Source organism: Lathamus discolor, chromosome 3 (genome assembly GCF_037157495.1).
Source record: "Lathamus discolor isolate bLatDis1 chromosome 3, bLatDis1.hap1, whole genome shotgun sequence".
Classification (NCBI taxonomy): Eukaryota; Metazoa; Chordata; class Aves; order Psittaciformes; family Psittacidae; genus Lathamus; species Lathamus discolor.
The window spans coordinates 40,757,895-40,780,920 of record NC_088886.1 but is presented as its reverse complement, the minus strand read 5'-3'; the positions used below and the strand labels follow the sequence as shown (position 1 = coordinate 40,780,920).

The 23,026-nt window shown below is 35.1% G+C and overlaps 1 protein-coding gene across 11 annotated transcripts in view; it reads right to left on the bottom strand.

Moving 5' to 3' along the window:
- OPA1 (OPA1 mitochondrial dynamin like GTPase) overlaps positions 1–23,026 on the bottom strand; it is a 54,106-nt gene that overhangs the window by 18,807 nt on the left and 12,273 nt on the right. For all 11 annotated transcript variants that reach the window (XM_065674827.1, XM_065674831.1, XM_065674829.1 and 8 more), the window contains 22 exons: positions 18,865–18,918; positions 17,232–17,336; positions 16,197–16,283; positions 15,170–15,283; positions 14,761–14,841; positions 14,275–14,349; positions 13,886–13,957; positions 13,651–13,750; positions 13,002–13,132; positions 12,384–12,456; positions 12,220–12,292; positions 11,228–11,343; positions 10,611–10,675; positions 9,960–10,036; positions 6,991–7,156; positions 6,306–6,458; positions 5,577–5,685; positions 4,969–5,048; positions 3,703–3,843; positions 2,698–2,814; positions 1,289–1,382; positions 56–166 (listed from right to left, as the gene is read on the bottom strand). In XM_065674827.1, the coding sequence (XP_065530899.1) occupies positions 56–166; positions 1,289–1,382; positions 2,698–2,814; positions 3,703–3,843; positions 4,969–5,048; positions 5,577–5,685; positions 6,306–6,458; positions 6,991–7,156; positions 9,960–10,036; positions 10,611–10,675; positions 11,228–11,343; positions 12,220–12,292; positions 12,384–12,456; positions 13,002–13,132; positions 13,651–13,750; positions 13,886–13,957; positions 14,275–14,349; positions 14,761–14,841; positions 15,170–15,283; positions 16,197–16,283; positions 17,232–17,336; positions 18,865–18,918 (2,194 nt within the window). The remainder of the gene's footprint in view (positions 1–55; positions 167–1,288; positions 1,383–2,697; positions 2,815–3,702; positions 3,844–4,968; positions 5,049–5,576; positions 5,686–6,305; positions 6,459–6,990; positions 7,157–9,959; positions 10,037–10,610; positions 10,676–11,227; positions 11,344–12,219; positions 12,293–12,383; positions 12,457–13,001; positions 13,133–13,650; positions 13,751–13,885; positions 13,958–14,274; positions 14,350–14,760; positions 14,842–15,169; positions 15,284–16,196; positions 16,284–17,231; positions 17,337–18,864; positions 18,919–23,026) is intronic.

Genomic DNA, 23,026 nt, shown 5'->3' with positions numbered 1-23,026 from the left:
TCAGGATTTGCTTCATTACAAACTAGTTCCGAAACACTACAGAGTAGGTACTTACTGAGATCCTCTGCAAGCTGGACTCTCTTGCCAGTTAGGAGCTTCACCTTTTTTTCATTATCCTCAGCAAAATCTTCAAGCACTTCTTTTACATTCTTCTCTAAGCGCCTTACTGTAAAAAGACCCCAAAACAACAAACCAACAAAAAAATAAGGTGAGTGGTAACACTTGCACCTGTCATGACCTAAGGGCAAAATTTTTGGAAGGTCTGTGGGAGAAGTAGTGTGTCTTACCAGAGAAACTAATGTGATTAGAGAAAAGGCAAATTTCTTAATACACAAACCCCTAGTTTGGGCCATTAAGTTACGTATTTACTATCAATGTCACCCTCATCAGATGAGCCAAGGCCAAGTCAATTAAAAGGTAAAACATGGAAAAGTAAGTTACTAATACTAGCAGAATGTGGTATTGAAGGATTGGTGACACACAGAGGGGTGCTGCTGTACATACAAGGCTAAGAGCAACCAAAAGCTCTTTAAAGCAGCATTATGTCCATCATAACATTCATATCCTTGCCTTTTATACTTTGAGGGAGTACCTCCTAACGAAACTTCCTAATTTCACCCCAGCAGTTGTCAATGAGGTAGGTGATTCAAAGAGACAGAACCTAGCTTTCCACATTTAGGATAACATGGACGGTAACATGCATCACATGACAAAGCTCAAACCTTTTACTTGTACTGTCCTCAAGAAGAGGCTGAAAACTATTTTACAGATCAAAGGTTGTTTTTAGTAGCTGTACCATAGCACTAGCCAATTGCTATATAAATGATGATTTGTAAGGAAGCTGCTGTTGTATAAGCTTTTCTAGATATTAAATGGCAGATTAGAATCCACTAGAACTACTTTTTATATCAAACATTTTAAATTAAAATCTACAGACAGATTGACCTGAGGGGAAAAAATAATAAAAAAAAAAAAAAAAAAGGAAAATAGTCACTATTTGTTGAAGTTCTTTCTGCCTGGAAAAAGATACTGACAAGTGACATCACATAAGCTAAAAATATTTTAAACTGGTGAGTATCTTAATTATTTGACATTCTATTTACACTCAATCCTTCACTGTAAATAGAATGTCAAAATCTATTTACTCTGCATCTTTAAATTATCCTAGCCAGGACACAAAAACCAGCCAGCCATGCTAAGCATGGGAAGAACATATAGCTAGACGAACACCAGAAAATTTCTAACCATTTTTTTTGTTTCAAACACATCAACTCACTATAAGCCTTACCTTCAGTGTTAGTAAGCTGCTGCCTCAATGTATTTGCTGTAATTGCCAGCATTCGCTGTATTCGCCAGAAGAGGACAATATCGTTACATTCAAGCTGAAACGAGGGAAGTTGTACCGTCAGACCTCTGAGATCCAGTGAACATCCTACACTTATACAAGAATCTCTTGACATTTTTAATGGCAACTGTAAGCCCATGTATACATATCCTGATCTTGCACAAAAATACCACAGAATAACTGGTGCAGGGAACAAGGAAACACATAAAACCCCTTCTCAAGAACCATGTCCCTTATTTAGTATACCCCATCACCTTTACATAGACTGTTTTCAACAGAAAGAGCCACATCAAGGAATATCACAGAAAAACAATTTGCACACACCACATGCAAGCTGGTGAGTATAATCTAACGCTCACTGAAGCATCACACTTGTTCATAGCAAACACATTAAAAGACAAACAGCTGATGAACTCCCTGTCTGACAAACACTTTTGAATACAGTGTTGTGTCAAGAATGTATTTGTTAACAGAACAGACAGCTTCTACATCTGCAAGGATGGCAGGTAATTACTTCCCATTACAACATCTTATAAAGACAGTAACAGATATAGGAGGTTAAGTGTCACAAAGACGTAGCTCTCTGATCTCATTTTTTCAGCTCTTACAGGCAAAGGTATTTCCACAGTAGTAAAGATTTCTGGCTCCAAGGGGAACACTTTTTCTCATTAAAAAGAAAAGCAAAATCCACAGAATATGAGGAGCTCTACCTTTCCAATAATTTTCTTGATTTAAAATATAGTTTTCTTTGTGCAATTTTGTGCATACTGTCATTTGTTGCACTTCAGTTTACAAAACTGGAAAGTCATTTAAAAGACCTGTCTGTAAGCTCCACAGTTATTTGTTGGGGCGTTTTTTGTTTGTGGGTTTTTGTTTGGCTTATTTTTTCCCCCCATTGATCACATGTGGTTCCAAGTTCTAAACACTTATTTATCATACTTACCTTATAAAACCCCCTTAGTTAATGTTTTTAATGTTTTCTGAATTTTTGGTATCAGTGAGGTAAATAATTATCAACGGGAAAATAGGAGAAAGGGATACCAACAAGATATCAATAGCTGTACAATACTTCCTTTAATAGTATATTTTCCAGACACACCAGTAAGTAACAAATGTTTAGGTCATGGCTGATACCATGACCATGGATGATCATTTTATATAATTACCACCAGGATGGCATTTTATCAATTACAAGCCTCATGTAAAACATATCTAAGAACACCAGCTATCTTAAGGTAAAGGATACAAAAGAAAGGTCAGGCTAGTTTAAAGTATTTGTAGATTTTTTTTTTTTTCAACTGAGATGGAAATATTAAGCCAAACAACCACTGCGTATCTGTACTTCAATTTACCTCCGAGTCCACAAAATGCCTCTGGTAATAATAAAAGCCTCTTCGACACAGATTGCAGTGGTTCAAAGCAGTCTTCAGGAAATATCTTCTATAAATTTGGTGCCATGTGTCTTTAATCTAGGAAAACAGTGCTTAATTTTTACTAAATAAATACATACATAATCATGCATAGTTTAATGGTCATATTTAATTTCAAAATGTAACTCCAATTTCCACTATTCCTGTTATGTAGTATACATTTAAACCTTTCTCAGCAATTTGTCTGCAACAGGGATATGATAAATGCCTTAGCTAGATTTGGCAAACATAACAGTTGATTGTCAATTTTAAAATCTACTATTCCATGCCTGTAACCTAACTGAATTCTTAAAAATATTGTCTGCACCTGAAATGCATTTAAATTATATACGACAAAACAGGACAAATTGTTCTGCTCTTGGCATGACGCAATCTTTAAGATGGAGAATACATTTCTGAGTACTACCCATTACTTTATCAATTAAACCTGATTGAGCATAGAGAAACATTTAATGGACTTCTGTAAACAATCATTTGTAATTTTTCTTGATTAGGCTTATTTATGTCCCAGTTCTTCACAATCAAATATGCATATAGATATGTCTCTTACAAAAAAAAATAAAAAATAAAAAATCCTCACGTAGAAGACGTGGATCATTACTGTGACCTTCACAAAAAGGTATGGTAAGTGCTGTATAGGAAAGAGGCAGCAAGTACTTAAATAACTCTTATACCCTGAATAAGTACATGTATTCATGTTAAGAAAAGGTAGCCAGTTACTGTAGAAAATGAATGCGTTGTACTGCATTTGTCTAGCAGCCAACAGAAGTGTGTGAATTGTGTGCAAGCAGTCATTTAGTAATTCATTTGGAAACATCTGGATTACAAATTCAGTATTTAGATGGAGTCTTTTGCATACTATCTAGAAAGAACATTCAAATGTTCACCGGGTGCTTCCATATGTTTTGTTACAAATCCGCATCTTACCAGACACGGATCCACTGTTACTCCTCTTGCTTCAAGATTCTTTCTGACAGTTGTCACTTCATCATTTGCCAGATAAGCTGCATGTTCTTCATTGCATTTGATTAATTTCTCAAGTTCATTTTTTGTTTCATTACGAATATTCTAGGATAAAAATGTTTAGTTAGAAGTAATTCTTACAGATTCAAAGATAATCAGCACCTCCTCAATAAACAGTCTACCTGCTTGATAAGCCAGAAGTGAAAGTAACTTTGACACTTTCAATTATTAAAGTGACTCAAAAGGGTACTTGCACAAATACATCTAAAATACAGTGCTTTTAAATGGATAATTCAGTCAGTTTTTCACATTTTTTTCTTCTCACTGTGCACAGAAATGTAGAAGAGGAAGAGGTAGGTGGAAAAAAAATAAGCCAGAGGTGTTAGCCTCCTTTCTGTTACATGAACATCCACTAGCGGAGTTCACATTCACATAATCACCTGTGATACTCATGAGAATTGTCACTTTTCCCCAATAGCTAGTAAGAACTCTCCATGGATTCATCCCTTTAATTTGCTGTTCGTTATATTCAAATAAGGTAGGTTGAAGTCACCGCCTTTCTCCCATACCTGACTCCATACAGTTGACTGTAAAACTCCTTCCTCTGAAACAATTATTTTAAACTCTACTTACACCTTTAAAGTATGATTGAGTTTGAGAAATAGCTAGAAAAAGTAACATTAAAAGCCCATAATCTCTGGGCACTGAGCAGAACATGGTATTTAAAATTTAAAAGAAATTTCCAAAAGCTATAAGCAAACAAGAAGAGAAGTCATGGTGAAAAAACTTAATCAGAAGATACAACTGTGTGACTATCCCATTACATACTAATCAAATCCAAACGGAGAATGATAAAAAACCATAGCGACTTCTGCTCAAGAGGCACCCTTTGAAAGTACAGAAAAGAACAGGGCAGTTTCCACCCTGTTTCTTTCTAATGAAAGACTTTAATATTCACGCCAATAATATAGTAGCAAAGATGTTCTCCATCCTTCAGCTGGAGTACAGTTTACAAACCAGTATGCATCTGCAATATGAACAAAGTATATGGAATTCTCTGTGGTGCTCTATTTAAATAGATGAATACTAAAACTAATTGCAAAATATTTAAAAGTTATTTTAAACTGTTTTTTAATCATCTAAATATAGAGGGAAGAGGAACAGTATTTTTTAAAATTTGCTAACTAATAATCAGTTTTCAAAAGGTAGTGAACTATCTTTTCCTTTCACCTGTTCTTTGGTGCGGCCTATCCAGTATAACCATCTTTTTTTCCAGTCTGGACCCACCATATCTTCAATAACAGATTCAGCTAAAAAAGAAAACGTGATATTAAGTATCACTCAAAATACCTGTAACCAGTCAAATTTATAGTTCTAAAATTAGCTAGATCAAGAATGGACATTTTATGTTTAAGAACGTAAGATACGCCATACTGAGCCAAGTCAGAGTTTTTTTGGTTAAAGCAAAAGTTGATGTCTTTTATTAAAATAGAAAAACGACTGCAACCTGTAGTTAAAAAAAAAATATAATAATCTTACCTTGTTAAAACTTGCATCAAAAATAATTATGCTTGATAACCACAGATGGGCCAACTATTTTCCCTGAATTTATCCTACTCTTCTACATGCGTGTTCATACGCTATTACTTGTCTTTCACCTTTCTCATCATAAAAGACCTACCTTTTAAGGCGGCATTTTGCTAAACATTTCTATCACTGTTGGTACCACTTTGAACTGTCACCACTATCTCAGTTGTGCTAAAACAAAAGTTACCCTGTAGTAAAGTGAACAAGATCCGAATTTGGTATACAAGAGTGGAATACATCACACAACTCACTGTCTTTGAGACGACTTTGGAGCGTCTCTTCCATAAAATGAATAGCTGCATCCCACTGCTGTTTATCAGATATTGACCGATCTTCTAAGGCATTATGCTGGATCACTCGCTGAAACACAGAACATCTTTTTAGCATAAAATAAATAATTTATCCAGAATTCAGTAAAACAAAGATTATTGACATTCTCCTCATTTTTTGATTTCTATAAAAAACAGCATGCACTGGGAACACAGGATTTATTCAAGAGGCTTCTCAAAGCAGTGCCAAGATTATTTTCTTGTGCCTTTAATTTGACTCTCTTCTATAGCCTAGCATAATTGATGTAAAAAATGCAACAAACAATATGAAATCTCTCTGGATTACAGAATCTATAAAGATTGTAATGAAATGCTGTTATTTGATATGGCTATACTTAGCAAGTGAGCTGATGCTAAACAATTCTCACAAGATTGTCCTTGGGCAGCCAGAAGATTATGGAGGACTTTTTCCTGAACCAACCAAAATAATTTTATTAGCTGATATTTAGGGTAATAGTTAACGTAAGGTAGTAGTAAAATGAAATGAGAAACACCAAATTAGAAAACTACATAGAAAAGGATAGACACATCTCTCTATCATTTAATGATTACATTAAAAGAATGCAAAAGTACTGAATATGCCACTTAAGTAACAAAATTTCAATAGCACTTATCCAACAATGCAAAAAGAAAAAATCCACTACATTATACCAGGCTATCCTCCGCTCTCTCATTCCATTTATGTCGCTTAATACTTTCTTCTTTGACAGCTTGTTTCAGTTTATCAAAGATATCATCATGCTCTTTTCCTTTTGGTTCAGTCATGAAACGGGAAAATTCTTCTTGCAAAGTCTCCCATGCCACCTAGAAAGTTAGCAAACAATGCCTAGTGATACAGACCATAATACTATGCAACAGCTGATAATGGAACATTCGTGACAATTCTTGCAAGTATGAAAATTTGCATACTTTCAAAAAACAATGTACAAGCAAAAGAGTAAGTCATTGACTTTTCTTTTGCTGACTTACCTACCCATTACTAATGAAGTCAAGACTAAATTTCACTTTGCTATGTTGCAGCAAGTGGAATTCTGTTAAACTTGCATAAATCTATTAAATAAATATACCTAGCTTGAAGGGTTTGTTAAACCTTTTAAGAGGGGTTTTTTTTTTGGTCTTTAGCATGGAAAATTCACCACAAGACCAAAATACAATGTTCCTAATGTATATGCTTCTCAACATCAAGATCTTGTTAGCCTTCTTTTACATGTAAGCTAGTTAGAAGAACTGCAGTGAGCCCTTCAAACCATCACCTTCTCTGGAAATATGCTTTCATTTCATCAGGCTTTGCACAGATTTTTTTATTTTTTTCTTTATTTAAATAGTAAGTTCTCACCTCTACCGCTTTATTAGGTAGCTGCTTGTCAGTCCACTGCTTCAGTTTGATGTCCACAGTGGTGTTAAATGTCCCCGAGTTCATAGTCTGTGCTGCTGGAAGGTATATATTCTCAATCACATGAGTGGATACCCTTTCCCATAAAGTTTTCTGAAGAATCTCCTCCCTAAAATGCAAGTTGTAACACATATAATAACTTCCAGTGCCAAAGTGTCTAACAAGTATGCACTCCATTTGTTAGAAACACTGAGGAAACAAGGCTACAGAACAATGAAATAGTCCCTTAACATCAGGACACTACTTCAACCAAAATCTGCTTGGAACTAAGGACACAAATGCATAATGTTTTCAGCAGCAGAGACAACTTCACAGGTTGATCTCTACTACTCTTATGGTTGCCACTGCACTGCACAACAGTTCCTTGCAGTCCTTAATTATACCAGTATAACCATAGAGAGCTGTGTGTGCATATGCATGGCAGATGAGGGAAAGACAAGGGGACAGACTGTAAAGCACTGAAATTATTTGACTGATGTCTCACACATGGAGAAACAAACTCCATGTGGGTTTTGTTTCTGTACTACTCTTGATTTGTTTGTTGGAACATGCTGTAGTTTTCCATCCGGGATTTTCATTGATTGTTCCCAGATCTGATAAACAGTGAAGCAAGTTGAGAAGCCCAACCTTTTGCTAAAATGTATGCTGACATTCATTTACAAACGTTATCACATGACACTGCAAAACTAAACACCACTTTCCTATATATGATGTGTTTCAAGAAGTAACAATGGAAACAATTTAATTTTAATCTTTTTAAATGACAATAAACTTTCTCAGGAAACTTCGCAGCTGCAGCAAGAAAACCCATCTGAGCCAGTATAACATGCAGCTGGTACCCACAGAGGCAGTCACGCTCCTGCTGCTGCTGCCCAAGTTTCCAGTAAGGTTTTGGGTTTCTTGCAGGTTAATTTTACCCTAGCTAAATCAGCTTACCATCAGGTCATACGAATGCCAGATTTGGTAGAATGGTAAAAGCTAAGAGCTGAAGAATAAAAACTATCTTTTTTCAGTGGTACAAGACTATCAGATTCACTCAAGTCCTTTTCTTCCAAATGCTCCTAAGTTCAGGACACATGCTTCGACCATGACAATGCCCCTACTCTAACCAGATTTACAGACAATGACTGAGAAACTTCTCATAAATATCACTTCTCCACCCTTTTCAACTATGGCATAATTGAAAATTTCTTTTGTGCTTAAAGCATCCTCTTTTTGAGATTCAAAAATTTTGAAGCTGTCCTTCTAACATGCCAGCTTAAATGTGAATCAAAGCCAGTAGTTTTCCTACTGTTGGAACAGATTTTTGGCATATTTAGGATACTAAAAGTATTTACACAAAATAAAAAGAATAAAAAGGAACTCAAACATTTAAATGTTGAAAAAATTTACTCTAAATAAAAATTAATATTGCCACCAGGAAAAAAAATAATAAAAAAAAGCAGCTTTGTTCAAAACAGGATGACTCGGGCAGTGCTCAAATGAAGATCAATCATTGATCATTCCTGATCATCATTAGAACTGTGGACATGGCAAATTAATTTCACTTACAGGGTGTGCTGGAAACTGGCTGTTATAGATTTCACCACTTACAAATTCACTGTAGAAGGGCAGTCCTTCTATTAAGAACAAATGCAATCTCATTCCTTCTTTACTGACATGTCAATAAAAATACTCTTTTACTTTGCTTAATGCAATCAAACTTAATTGGAAGGAATGGAAATTTTAACAGGATGGAAACATTAGCATTCATCAAATGCACTGCTGATTTCAGGCTGCATATGATGGCTAATGGAAGCATTTTTTCATAACTTAGGTTTCCAGTTCTACCTTATAGTTCATTAACTGCTGCAAAACTAGAATCATCACTACATTTTAACTTTCAGAAAGAAATGCACCCACCCCATCCAGAACAAAATTAAGTAGACTCGACATGGACCAGGGTACTTCAGCAGCTATCATACAGTGAACAGGAACAAGCACCAAAATGGCAAACCTGTATTATACTGGGACTATAAAATAAATTCAGCCTAATACACTGCCTGTAACACTTGCTCTGAACACATCCACATGCCCAAAATTACTCTAATGTCATTAAGACTCAGACATTTTGTCTTGGGTTTTAATCTATGACCAAGTAACAGTTCAATTCAGGTGACTGAAGGTTCTTAGTTGTGGTACAGGCTGCCATCAAAGTAATTCCTTATATTTTCCTCTCAGCATACAGTAGCTTTACTATGCAGTGATGCTACACTGTTAAAATACTTCAGCTAAGCTGTGTCTCTCTCACAGCTATGTCTGCCTTACAAAGAAGTGGGGCAGCACAGTATGGTGCTACTTGGTTGAAGCTACCAAAAAGATCTACATGTAGGGTAAAATTCTCAAAACATCCAGATCAGCTTTCTTTACAATCAGGAATTACATAATCTTTCAATTTCCAAATCTCTGATTCACAGGGATACAAAACTTCTTTTTTCCAAGGTCATATATATTATTTTGATATACACAGTGATAAACCCCAAATATCAAGTTAAAGCGAATTACTGATTTATACTTCAAAAGAACATCTGAAAACAGCTTTATTATCACTGTTCCTTTTCATTTTTGAGGAATATCTATTGTTCATTATATCATATAAAATCAGAACAAAACACTAACTGACATCATGTGATTTTTGTCAAGGGATTGTGCAAGTGTTTGCTGATTCAGAACAACAAACAAACAGACTGCTTCCATGGCGATAGAAGACATAACACACTGACCTAAGAAAAACAGTTCCATATTCATATGTGAGAGTTTTGTTTAGTAAAACTCTGTATTTTAAAGGTGAACTTCTGCTAGTTAATTTAAAAAATGAGGGGCAGGAGGGAAAGGGGGTGGAGAGAGACACAGGAAAGAAAAAATTATCATACCAGTGCTTTGGTGTGACCTGAGTCAAGCTTATGACTTCATCAAGAATCTCATTCTTTGCTTTTTCAAACAGTTCATTCTGTGCAAAAGGCAAAATATGGAATAAAAAGATTTTAAGTATAGTTCAATCATGTTTCCATACAAAAAGTAAAAACCAAAACCTTACACCTTCCAGTCATGTTCTGGACAATTTATGCATTTCTTGTACGGTAAACCAGGATAACTTACATCTTCCTACCCATCTCTTGCATGCCTCTGGCCAAGCATAGCATTTGAATATGCAGGGTCTCTATAAAGGAATTAGAGAATGGGATAATTGTTCTGATATTCTGTCTGACTGAAAGACCAGGAAATCTAACTTCTCTTTGCCAGTTCTGTCATGATCACAAAGAAACACTGACTTAATCCTGTGGGCAAGTTAGGTTAGTGAACAGCACACAAGCATGAAGGACTTCCAAGCTCTGAAGTATCGCAATTTTGAAGCACACTATTTCATAAACAGAGAGCTCAGTATTTCTTTACCCTACATTGTCCTCACATTTTAAAACGTCAGTACTTTACATTTACTTTAGGAAACATTTACAAATGAGATTAAATGACAAATTTTAATCCATGATTTTCAACACTTTGTAGCACATAAAGCAGTAATTTACCCTGTCAAGCTCTCGCAACCGGGGATAATTGTTCTTCCATTCAGTCTCTAGATTGAAACGTGTGGCTGCAAAATCAGAAACAAGGCCTTAATATTTTTCTTGTCTATATGCACTCACGACTATCCTAGAAGTTCAGCTCCTAAAACTGCCAAAAATCTTGCTTATGACAAACCCTCCAAGAACATTAAAAGTGTCTCTGCAAATGATCAAATTTTTTTGCTGTGTTCAGATATTCTGTCTAGAAATTGCAAGATTCATGCACTGAAAAAAATGTAGTGGAAATAGAACCGTGCAACTTACATCTCTGTACAAGGCAGTCCTGCCCTAGCTGATCAGATTATATCTTTATATGGGAAGCCATTTCTGAATCTAGTGGAAGAATTGTGTTTTGCCCACAAAAAGCCACTGAATTTTTTTCTTCACACTTATTTACTCCTTTGGCTTTTAGAGCAAGTGGGTCCTCCATTCCATGAATTATTTTTTTTTCTGTGTTTTTGTAACGATTAACATATAAAACACAACTGCCCAAGCATGCTGGCAGAATAGTATAACATATATATGGAAGACCTGTTTAACAGCAAACTGCTATTTCACTTAGGTTTTGAAAAGATGTTTACCTTTAAAAGCATCTGCTTGCTGCTCCACAGACTCTCTCACCATTTTCCAAAAGCAGTCTGACACAGCAAGACTTAAGTTCTTTGTTGTTACCTGGTGTGCCTTCAGCATACATGTCCTGTATAGGAAGACAGCTAGAGGAAATTCTTCCATTCATTACCATGCTTTCTGTCCCCCATTTTCTCTTCACAAGAATAAAACTTCGCTTTATATAGCAGTCAATAGTATGTCAATGTGCACGTAACCCAAAATCCAGTCTCTTCCTCCAAATTATTCAGTGAGTAAATGGGGGAGGAAAAGGAGGGAACAACACAAAAGCAAGCCCAAACCCCAGAATCCCAAAACACCCACCACAAATTTTTATTCTAAAGGGTGTAGTGCAGATACTGCAGTCCCAAAGACCATACAGCTTACTTTCCTGAGAAATACAAGCCTGTGAAATCAAAACTTTGATCAACTGGCAGAACATACATGCTAACCCTTTGAATACAACATTGTTGTCAGACCAAGACGACTGATATTTAGAGGGACTACAACTGATTTTTGGGCTGGATTCACTCTTCCCAGCTGTATCAAGTGCCTAGACCTTGCTGGGAACTTAGCTCTTCTAGATCCAATGGAGAGATGCAGAAACCTCTGAAGAGAGGTGCAAAACTCCAGCAGAATCAATTGCTGCCTGAAAATGCCTGTGTCTCTCCGCTGACTTACAGAAAGCATTAGGAAACCAGGCTCACCTGTTCACCTCAGCAAGATACTATTTCATTTAAGCAGATTAAATCACAAATAGTGTCCACAGTCCAGTCCTTTAATTTCAGGAAGAAAAACTGATGCTAGTATTTACCAACACAGTCTTATTTTTAGTGTGAGGTGTCCCTGCCCATGGCAGGGGGGTTGGAACTAGATGATCTTGAGGTCCTTTCCAACCCCAACTATTCTATGATTCTATGATTCTATGATTCTATGATTTTAGTAAAAGGAATAAATACCAACATACTTCAACAGCTTTGAATTCTGAAAAAATTCCTCTTCATACTCTTTAATAGATTCAATGCTTTCACTGCTGTTTCCTGGAGAAAGAAAAGAGTGCTGCAACAGTTCCATTTGGACAGTTTTTTCTGCTATCAAGGAGAAAATAAGGACAGCCAGAGCTGTCTTTACCTTTTCCAGTAACAACTGCAAAATAACCCAAAGCTTTCATTGGGAAGAGTTTGCCTTCAATTATTTGCTGGATCTACGAAAATAAAGGGTTGAAAAAAATTGTGGTTAACTATGCACAAAGACATTCTTTCCTTCATTGTAGTTTCAAAGCCAGATCCAGTTCTATCTATGCATAGAGTGCAATAAGAGGCAGTTTGTCATGGGACTTTGTTTCCTACAGGTATTTAAAATAGAATGGAATAGAATAAAGTTGGGGGGTGTAAACCAAATAAAGCATAACACTGCAAAACACAAAATTAAGTGAAAAAGCCTATTCTAGAATACCATAAAGCATCCTCAGAAAAAGGAACTTGCTCAGGTCACCTGCATGAAAGGAACCATTATTACAGCAAGTTGTAGCCAAGCTGTGATTGAAGTCATGTAACTGATCACTAAAAGCAAAGCCAGAGATTAAAACAACCACCACAAAATTAAAAAAAAACAGTACTGAACACAGAAATAAGCACTCAACACCATCCAGAACGAGCAGGTGAGGTCCAATATTTCTGACAGCATCTCAAGTATTTTTCCATGTGTGACTTAAGCCATCACAATATAAGAAAAACAGTTTCAACTCACCCTGCTGGGACTAGCCACATTTTTCTCAGCAAGATCAACTTTAGTCAACACAAAAATTGTCCTTTTTCCTTGAGGATCCATTTGGCTTACTAAGTCTGTGACAATACTGCGCTCTGCATCCACTGATCCATCTAAAACAAACAAAATCAATGCTGTATTTTAGGGACTATACAATCTAACATGCAGTACTAAATACATAGTATACATCAAGTAAGTTTCATGTTGCAACTGACAAACAGTAAAATTACACTTACATTCAATTTTTGGATACACAAAGCGAAAATCTGCTTTGCTCCCAGTATTATTAAAAAGAATATTTGTAGTTGTACAAGTTTTGAACAAGTACCAGCTCACTCAAAATATTAAACTCTATTATTGTCTGCTGCCTCCAAAACTTTTGAAGAAATACTGAATTTTATTATCACTGTTTTTTCAAATGATAAAAAATTCCCATCATAATGTTGCTTTTTGCAATGGATACCAAAGGTGCCTTAATTTATAAACATTCTGTTTTGTACACTATACAAATTACCACAAATGGGGGAAAAAAATAAAAATCAAATCATGACAGTCCCCAGAGTAACCAAAGAATCATGATTAAAAAACAAAAAAACCCACGTCAGTCCATAAGCATCTAGACTCTTATTACCTTGAATGCAAAGGATGATGGCATTAGGATTCTGCATGTAGGCCTTGCTGATGCTAAAGATAGTTTCCTTAGTATCTGGAGCCATACCTGATGTCACAGTCTTTAATATGTACATGGAGATAAACGTTTGAAGGAAAAAAGAAAACAGAAGTACGTAAAAAAAGAAACCAATAGTTAATGTTCTCACCTTGTCTTCAAGATTTTTATTTTTTTTTTAAATCTATTGCATACTTACACTAATGACTCCAGGTAAATCAACCAATACCATTCTCTGCAAACCAGGACCTTTCACACTTAAGGAGATGGTCTGTGAAATAAAATTGAAATTAAAGTTTCATACACTCACCTCTTTTGTATGTAATCACTTATACAGATATATAAAACTATCTAAGTGCACATTTATGCACATACACTTTAAACCAGCAACATCCTGCAATTTTAAATAGGAAGTCCAATTTTATATGCACAGAACTATGATACAAAATTGATTTTAACAGTACAGATACACTTTGTATAGTGCAAAATATTACATATACACAAACTGGATTCAGTGTTTTATTTGAAGAATACTTACAAAAGATGCACATGTACAGGTATTTGCCACTAAATATTTGCAAGTCTTACCTCAGTGCTAACAGTGCATCCTTCCTTCACACTGTTTCTCATTCTGATTTCTATTTCATTTCTTAAAGCTGCAAGCTGTTTTGAGAAAAGAAAAATATCAAATATAGAAGTCCTTATAATTGTGACAGAAGAAAAATAAACATAATTTAACAAGTTTACTTTGAATTAAGATCTCTCTTTATAAATACCATCTCAAATGCATGTTGAATAACTAAGTCGGGTAAACCAGTTGCTAAATGAGAGACTACCTGCAGACTATCACATAATCCAAAAATGTCTTGGCACAAGAGCTCCTTCTGTATTTTATCCACTTTAGTGCCAGCCAAAAACCACACTAAGAGATAATTTAATAATTAATATAATGCCTTGCCCCACTCTACATATTTCACTCTAATTAAAATCGGGATAACATCTCACAAAGACACAAAATTTTTTCAGAGAATTAATAAAAGGCACATTAACTTCCAGTCACTTCTTTATACTTACATCCTCTTCCTTGGTCAGATCAAATTCCCGAGAGCTGTCTTTGAATAAAGCCACATGGTGGGGACCTTCACTAAGTGTTACCTAAAAGGTAAAAGCCTGATATGAGAATGTATGGCAAATCTAACACAGAGGAACATGAGACGTAGATAGCATATGCACACTCCCCACTGGAGACAGACTACTATATATAATGTTTATTCAGCACACTACTACTTACAGCAGAAACTACTACTCTGATAGTATATATGGGTCTGATAGTATATATAGGTCTGAAGCATTTTGTCATTGACTGCATCAACTCACTTGCTTAGAGGCCATTTTATAAATTGTCTACATATATTTCAATTAATGGCTTAATCACAGGGAGAACAATATCAGCAAATACTGATTCAGAGATCATATTTCTTACCTTAACAGGGGAACGTGTCATCATCTCCCCAGACCCTCGAGGGAATATGCGGGCTTGGGCGATCATTTCTAACACACTGGTTTTTCCTGCACTTTGATCTCCAACCACCACCACCTTAAGTGAAAGTTTAAACAGCGATTGGCTTTCAGCAGGACAATTCAGAAGCTTAGACAAAAGCTGACTAAAAAGATGTCAAACATTGTACAGCCAGTGTTGCTACAGATTAGCAATAAATGTATTGGTTTAAACATTAAATCCTTAAAAATATACTAACTTTTAGTCATGCAAAAAAATTGACTTGCTCTTAAGATAGCAGTCTATTGCCCTATGGACCTAACCTGCCAGGCCACCGAATGAAGACAGGAAGGGCTTGCTGGTCTCTTGGCAAGCATTTCTTTTCTCCTTGTATAGAATCCTTTCAGCAGGTGAAACACTGAAGACTACTCATGCACTTTTACCTGGAGAAGGCTGAATTCTGATGTAGTTGCTGTGATGTAACCATCTTATTGGCCTTCTATAGAAGCCACGAGTGCTACAGGTGGTTGTGCAAGCAGGAAGCATTCTGGCTCTCCTTTATACCAGCAATGGGGCTAACCAAATCCCTTCTCACACTCACCCCTCCAACAGCAGCACTACTGTGGGGAGGTTAGCCAGGCACCTTGCCTCCTCTGCTCCACGAGTGGGAAACAATCATTTTACAATGCTGAGAAGGCTGGGGTGCCTGGTCCGAAACCATTTAAAAATAAAAGCTAAGCACAGCAGCAATAGCTGTAACTAGATAGGTTGGCTCATAAATAAAAATCATAGATAAAAATCTACGAGCCAAGACATACTAAAAATAATTACATTGGTTATTCTCAAAATTCTCTTGCTGCATTTAAAATTGAGTCTACCTTATGCAAAAACTTTGGAGTTACAAGAAAATAGCCTAGAACTAGCTCTGGATTATTCTGGAATATAATTATTATACTCAATTATAAGACTGGTGTTTCACTAAAAAAACTCTGAATTTTTTTTATGTACTTACTCGAGGTAGGTGATCTTGAGTGTTGTAACTGGCATCATAATCAGACAGGATGTCGAGTACCTCAGAATACATATCAATCAAGGATTTCTAGGAAAAAAAATGTACAGAGAGAAAAAACAACCAATTAACAGAACAAAGACTGGTTTTCAGTATACTTCATGTGTATATTCTATAAACTCATCTGCAAAAATGTACTTATTTTCTCATGATGGCTTGAAACCTAAACTGTCAGTACTGCAGCAGAGAATTGTTTTATGAAGTATAATACCAAGCAAAGCCACCCCTTCTCTTCTCTGGATGAAAATACTGCAGATGCATCTTGCTGAATAAGCAAAACGAGAGGTCTTATGTACAGTGTAACAGAACAAAACTGGTCAGACTTCTGTTTCCAAGTTAAGAAGCTAAACTGAGTTTCTTACATTAAAGATCTACACTTGCATTTTCAGCTTGAACAGCAAGTTTTAATAAGGGTATAAAACTATCAACCTCATTCTGTACAAACAAGCACACATTATCTTCCAGTTCCCAAAGGAAAGAGGAAGATCCATGTTGGTCAGTGATGCAGACTGAGGTAGAAAGCATCCATTTTTAAAATGCTCAAGATGTTGTCAGACAAAAGCAAAAGAATACTTAGTTCAATCTCCCTGGATTTATACAGGGCTGTTAAAAGATGTTTCCTAACCCTGTACCTATATTTCTACTGAACGCAGCAAGACCTATGACAAAACACTGCATGTGTGAGAAGGGTTGTAAGTATACCTACTAGAAAATACAGTGAAGCTACATCAAAAATCTAATCCACATTTCCCACTCACTTAGGTAAGTTATTTAGTTAGACGTGGTAACCTCATTGTGCTCTTCAACTGAAGCCGTTTAAAATAGTTAAAAAAGGTATAAAAGCCTTAACATGTCAAAAAGTTAGCAAAGATAGAAAAAATGTTAAAAGTTAATCTATGAATTAACTACAATTCAGAACAGCATCATGAAAAATGTGGCATAATTATATTTCAATGGTGATCTGTGACTCACAAGTACCTTTAACTTTCTCTGATGAATTCCCTTGTCATCTCTTTGCAGTACCAATTTTCTCAGTTCTTTGTTCTCCTTCTCTAATCGCTCAAGCATTCTTTGATATTTGAGCTACAAAACAATGGTACAAATATACTCTTGTAATTACAGAAACAGTACACTCACATGAGCAAGTTCTTCAGGCAAGTCTTTCAAAGATATAGAATACCTTTGTCACCACTACAGTTTATTAAAAAAACAAGATCATTAAGAGAAGAATGTTGGGCTTTTTTCCAGCCACAAAACACCTTTGCTTAAAAAGTTTTAATAAGACCACAATGTTCAGATCTAAGGATACATAAATCAATCTTTTAACCATCTTAAACACGTACCATTTTCAAAGGAGCTACAGATCTGCACTCAGACAGAAATTAATGTTAGTGGGAACCAGCTGTTCAACCAAAAAGATTGCAGGGCTTCAATCTGAATTTGCAAGCTTAGTTTAGACCCTTTCTTTACTGAAGATGAGACATTAATATAGTTCTGTTATCTACTCTGAAAACGGTTTTCTGTGATGTAACGATGTATTTGGCATGAGTGTACTTTATAAAACATATCAACTTTCAAGCTGTTACAAAAAAAAATAAATGCCTTAAAAATAATAAATACATAAAAATGTTACAACAATGTTAAAAAAAGCCTTAAAAAATAATATATAAAAATGTTACAACAATATTAAAAATTCCTACCAATAGCTGTCATTGATGGTCAAATTCTCTAGGTTTTGATTTACTTAAAAGGATATCACTTTGAACAGCACCATCCTCTTCAGCTTCTTAGAGGGATTAAATGTTCTCTTAAATCCCAAACAGAATGCAGAGAAAGAGCTTTCAAACTACCCACATCAATTTTCATGCTAAATAGTCCAATCATAGAAACAGCCGTAATTGAAAGAACTACTTGCTGCTTCACAATACAGATATTCATTAGATTTTCATGGAAAAGAACAAAAACAATACTTTGCTACCCCTGAATGCCACTGAATGTCTCACCCCACATATCCTATATGATGTCTATTTTTCCACCTGGACCTCTGATGAGTCAGGCAAATGCACTTAAAAGCTTCTTTACTAGAAATGACATTTCCTAAGATTAAAGGGTTAAAATATAACTCCTTAATAAGTAAACTAATTTCCTTTCTACAACAACTGTGCCATTGAAACATATAAGCTATCACAGATATATTTAGTAGCACTGAAATTATGGAAAAGAGAGTAGTAGAATGTTATGAGTAAAATTAGCACGCATAACAACTTAAAAACTGGAATCTCACCATTGTATTTATGTAACACTCTTGGGCCAACTTTACATTTCAGGAATATATAGCACTGAAGGCAAGGAAGGTATTTAGAGAAAATAAGATTACACATTTGCCCTATTCTTACACTCCCTCCTTGCATTTTGACAGTCATTGTCAGAGAAAGAACAGACTGGACTGACCTTTGGTTTGTGCTAGCAGTCAACTCCATATTGACAAGCTCAAAGTTTGAAAAAAGCACTGCATTTTTACCAAATCTCTTCACATGTGCTTTTGTCTAGTAAATCCCAGTCTGCTGCGCACAAATCTCTTCTTAAGACATCAGTAACTCAGAAAAATTACCTGAGTACGTAAAAGTTCTTCTTGAAGTTGATCAATCTTCTCTTTGTCAGAAATCTACAAAGAAAAATAATCATGTCTACTAACTTATTGTTTAGTTTATCCACTGCAAGAAACCAAATCACAAACTGGAAGCTTAATTCCACGTAAGAAAATTGACTGTAAAAGCAAGTAAAATTCTTCAATTAGCATTTGAGATTTAATTCTGATGGGAAGTTCCATCTTCAACAAGAGGTTCATATTAAGAAAAAGAAGTCTGAAATCAATACATGCAAATGCAAAAATTAACCCTTCAAGACTTAAAACTAGAAAAGCAAACTTAGGGAAAAACAAACTCTACATGGTGCTCACAGTTTTCTGTCCACTACCCTAAATTTAATTATTGTTGTCAAACTCGGAGGATCTTGTATGTTCATTTCCTGAGTTAGCAAAATCTGAATAGGATATAATCACTAAAACACCTGCTTGCTAGAGAATACTTGCAGGTAAGTATTCATTATTTCTAAATCTTCAAAGGATTCTTATTTTGTATTTGTTTTTCTGAATTATAATATTAAACATGCATGCACAACTTCATAAACTGTAGTTAGGACAGTCTTGAAGGGTTATTTTAAGATAGTTAATACAAACATTTTGAGGTTCAAGGCATAAGTGTAGTAAGGTAAGGCAATGAGAGCCATTCTTAGTCAAATATTCTCAAAATAGGTTCATCAAGATGTAATAAGTTGTTCGAAGCTTCTTTTAATAACACAGAGGCAAAAGCACAAATGGTGTAATACAGTGTCATATTATGTAAATATTTACAAGCAACATAAATTCTGATGGTTGACTAAATATTAAATTTAGAAAACTAATAATCTGAAAGAACAATATAGTTGAAAGCTTCAGTATTTAAATAAAGCTCATGTGACATTTACAACTTAAGTTAGCTTCACATCAAAAAGCATATTATCTATCATGCAGAGGACAGCTGTCATTTAGACACAAATCAATTTAGATACTATAATTTCACACCAATTGTTACACATTAAATGAGAAAAAAAATCCACAGTTATTCGCAGTGATTTATATTATTTAGCTATTAAATCTGTAATACACAGGATTGTGTATTCATGAATACACAAAGAATTCATTTCATAGAAAGCAAACCAAGCTGACACTCCCATATATATCAATTACTTTCTTATTCACAGACAACAAAGATCAAGTGTTGTAAACTGACTTCCTGTCCATTTCTGCTAATTAGTTCAGTGATAGCAAAAGTCACCAGAAACAGGGTTAGTGTAGCACACGGACATCTTGACGCATGCAGCCACAGGGTGGTATATGTAAAGAAACATTTACATATACACACACCTTAAAACACCTCAGACACATAAGGGTAAAATGAAAATAGAAGGGCAAATAGGACAGGGTGGAGAGTCAGAAGCAAGAAAATAAAGGAAAAAACAGGATACAGATTTCCAAAGCAGTTATTTAGCATTTTCTTGCTCTCTGCTCTTAAGCAAGCTGTTCCTCAAAGTACTCCTCAGGCCTTGATGCATCTTTGAAGTACAGATTATAGACACATTATCTCTAACCACGAGTGCTTTTATGTACAATATACCTTTGTTAAATACAGTAAGAAAAAATATTGCAGAGCTACATGTTGCAAGATCTGAACTATTATCTAGAAATATTTAGCATTAGACGATTAATTCTAACAAGGACAACTAGGTAAGTTCTGTCAAAAATAACAGACAGCTCTAGAATTATGTATATGCTCCAGCATCTGGTTCAGGCGTGCTTTGCATGTTAGTACATGCAGTAATTTGAACGTGTAATTCATACTACTGCTAAAAATTTTTACGTTGCCAATAAAAGCTAAACTATCGTAACAACCTGAAGTGCTAAATCATGACTAATCTATAATTTCTATTCACAAAAACATCAAATATCAGAATGTCTATATATAGGCACATCAATATTTGTTTAATTCAGTTCAGTTTGGTTTGTACATCAAGATTCCTCCTTCTTTCCCCATTGCCATCATAAAGACTTACAACAAAAGAAAACTCTAGGGCCCTTTATTAATCAAGGGTTCCTGCAGAGATGTAGGTACCTCTTTACTAAGATTACCAAAGCTCCTCATGCACATTTTGCAGTGGTTGCTTTCCAACAACCTTTATCACACATTGTATAAAATAACTATGTGCCTCTGAGAACTCAGTGCCTCTGATACCCCAGTTACTGGTTTTGTGTATTTTCTAACCAGACTACAAAAATTCTAAATTGATCATCTACAAAAAACTACAGTGACTTCCAATAATACAAATTAAATCTAGGCCCAGACAAAATGCATGTAGTTAGCAGCCACACAAGGCTTATCAATTATACTGCTAAATATTTATCAAAAGGTGGGGAAAAAAAATCCAAAACAAACAAACAAAAACCCAACAACAACAACAATAAAAAAAGCAAAAGCAGACAGTTACATTTTTGTTTTTAATAACGTCTCCTGACTGTGAGGCTGTTCTTACCATTATTTAATTTACAACTGAAGTAGATTTAATATTGAGTAAATTAAAAATGGAAAACATGCAAGTAAATTGGGCAACAGAACTTCCAAGAACAGAAATGAAATTATCATGTTTCTCCAGCAGACAAACAAGCAAGCCAACTCAGTTAAAAAATAACAAGGTTAGTTCATGTTCTGTCAAAAGGGCATGCAATGACTTATTTCAATGACACTAACAGTTTCCTCCTCCATAGGCAATTTGGATCAATGACTGGAATCTTGAAGCTATATTCTTATATCAAGATATTAAACAAAATAGTTTTCAAACAAAATTGAAATCTCTCTCAATTTGTTTCAAGCAAAATTATTAATGTGACAAACAAGACACATTCCTTGTCATCAGGCATGTATGCCTAACAGCACATTCGAATGCTAAATTAAACCTTTCTGTATACAACGACAGTTAGGCTTTCAACACCCAGAAAACACAGAGTACCTGCCTTGGAGGACATTTACAAAGATAGCCCTTACAGTTATGTCACAGCTTAGGAACTGCAGAATTAGTTGGAAGAAAGCACTCACAGGGTAGAATTTCACTCAGAAACAAATGTAATATCAAGCCCACCTTTTTCCAGACTGTATTTATTAGGCTGATACATTTTTATATATCGAATATTGTATTGCCTTTCCAGTAAATTTTACATCTTCACACATTTTATTGTAAACTTCAAGCTACTATTCCATACTTCCGCTCCCTCAATGAACTGCATACAATCTTTGTAACACAATGCTTAGATCCATAACTGAGGACAGAATACATCACTGCTCTTTTAAATCCAGATAGAATATTAATAAATTTTACAAATGAAATATGAGGAAAAATTGCCTTTCACCTTTTTTCTTGTTTGTTTGTTCTAATTAAAAGGAAGATTAACAGATTAGAGTGGCCAGGGTTTGTAACTCTAAACCCTAAAAAAATAACATAGCAAGGAAGTAAAATATTTGAATTTATGAATGCTACTGTAGTTTCAGAGAACTGTGATTTCCTTTTTTGTTGACAGACTACAAAGCATGACAGTTGCAGCTATGCAACTATGTCTAAAAGTTTAATTCACATCTGCGTTCCTCTTTCTGTGGGAGTTATCTTGAGATGCATAGAAGATAAAATTCAAAATCAAAAAGATTTTCTGGGGGCACAGAAGCAGTGAAAGCAGCAATGTAGTTACGAATTACAGGTTGTAACAGATTAGACAACTAAAATATCCCCATTTAGGAAGTTCTTCCAATTCATCTGAGTTGTGTAATAATGAATAAACTGATCAGAGCTTAAACTAAGTAAAATTACATGCAGATGTTCAACAATTACAGCATATCAGTATAAACTGTCCTTTAAGAGGGAAAACAGACAGAGGAATACCTTTGATAAATATATAATAAAGACTGTTAATAACAGCAGTATTTAACTGTCCATGCAAAAGTGTTTCTAAGGAGCTGCTGTAAATTTCAGTACAAAGCAGGAAAAAACGTTCCCAGAAACATATTGTCTGTAAATAACTATACTCTTATAAACAGAGCTACTATTAAGTAAGCAACAGTAGAGAAGACACTTGATGTTTATGCACATACTTTCCTTAAATGCATTTTTAATGCAGGTACTTTAAATAACAG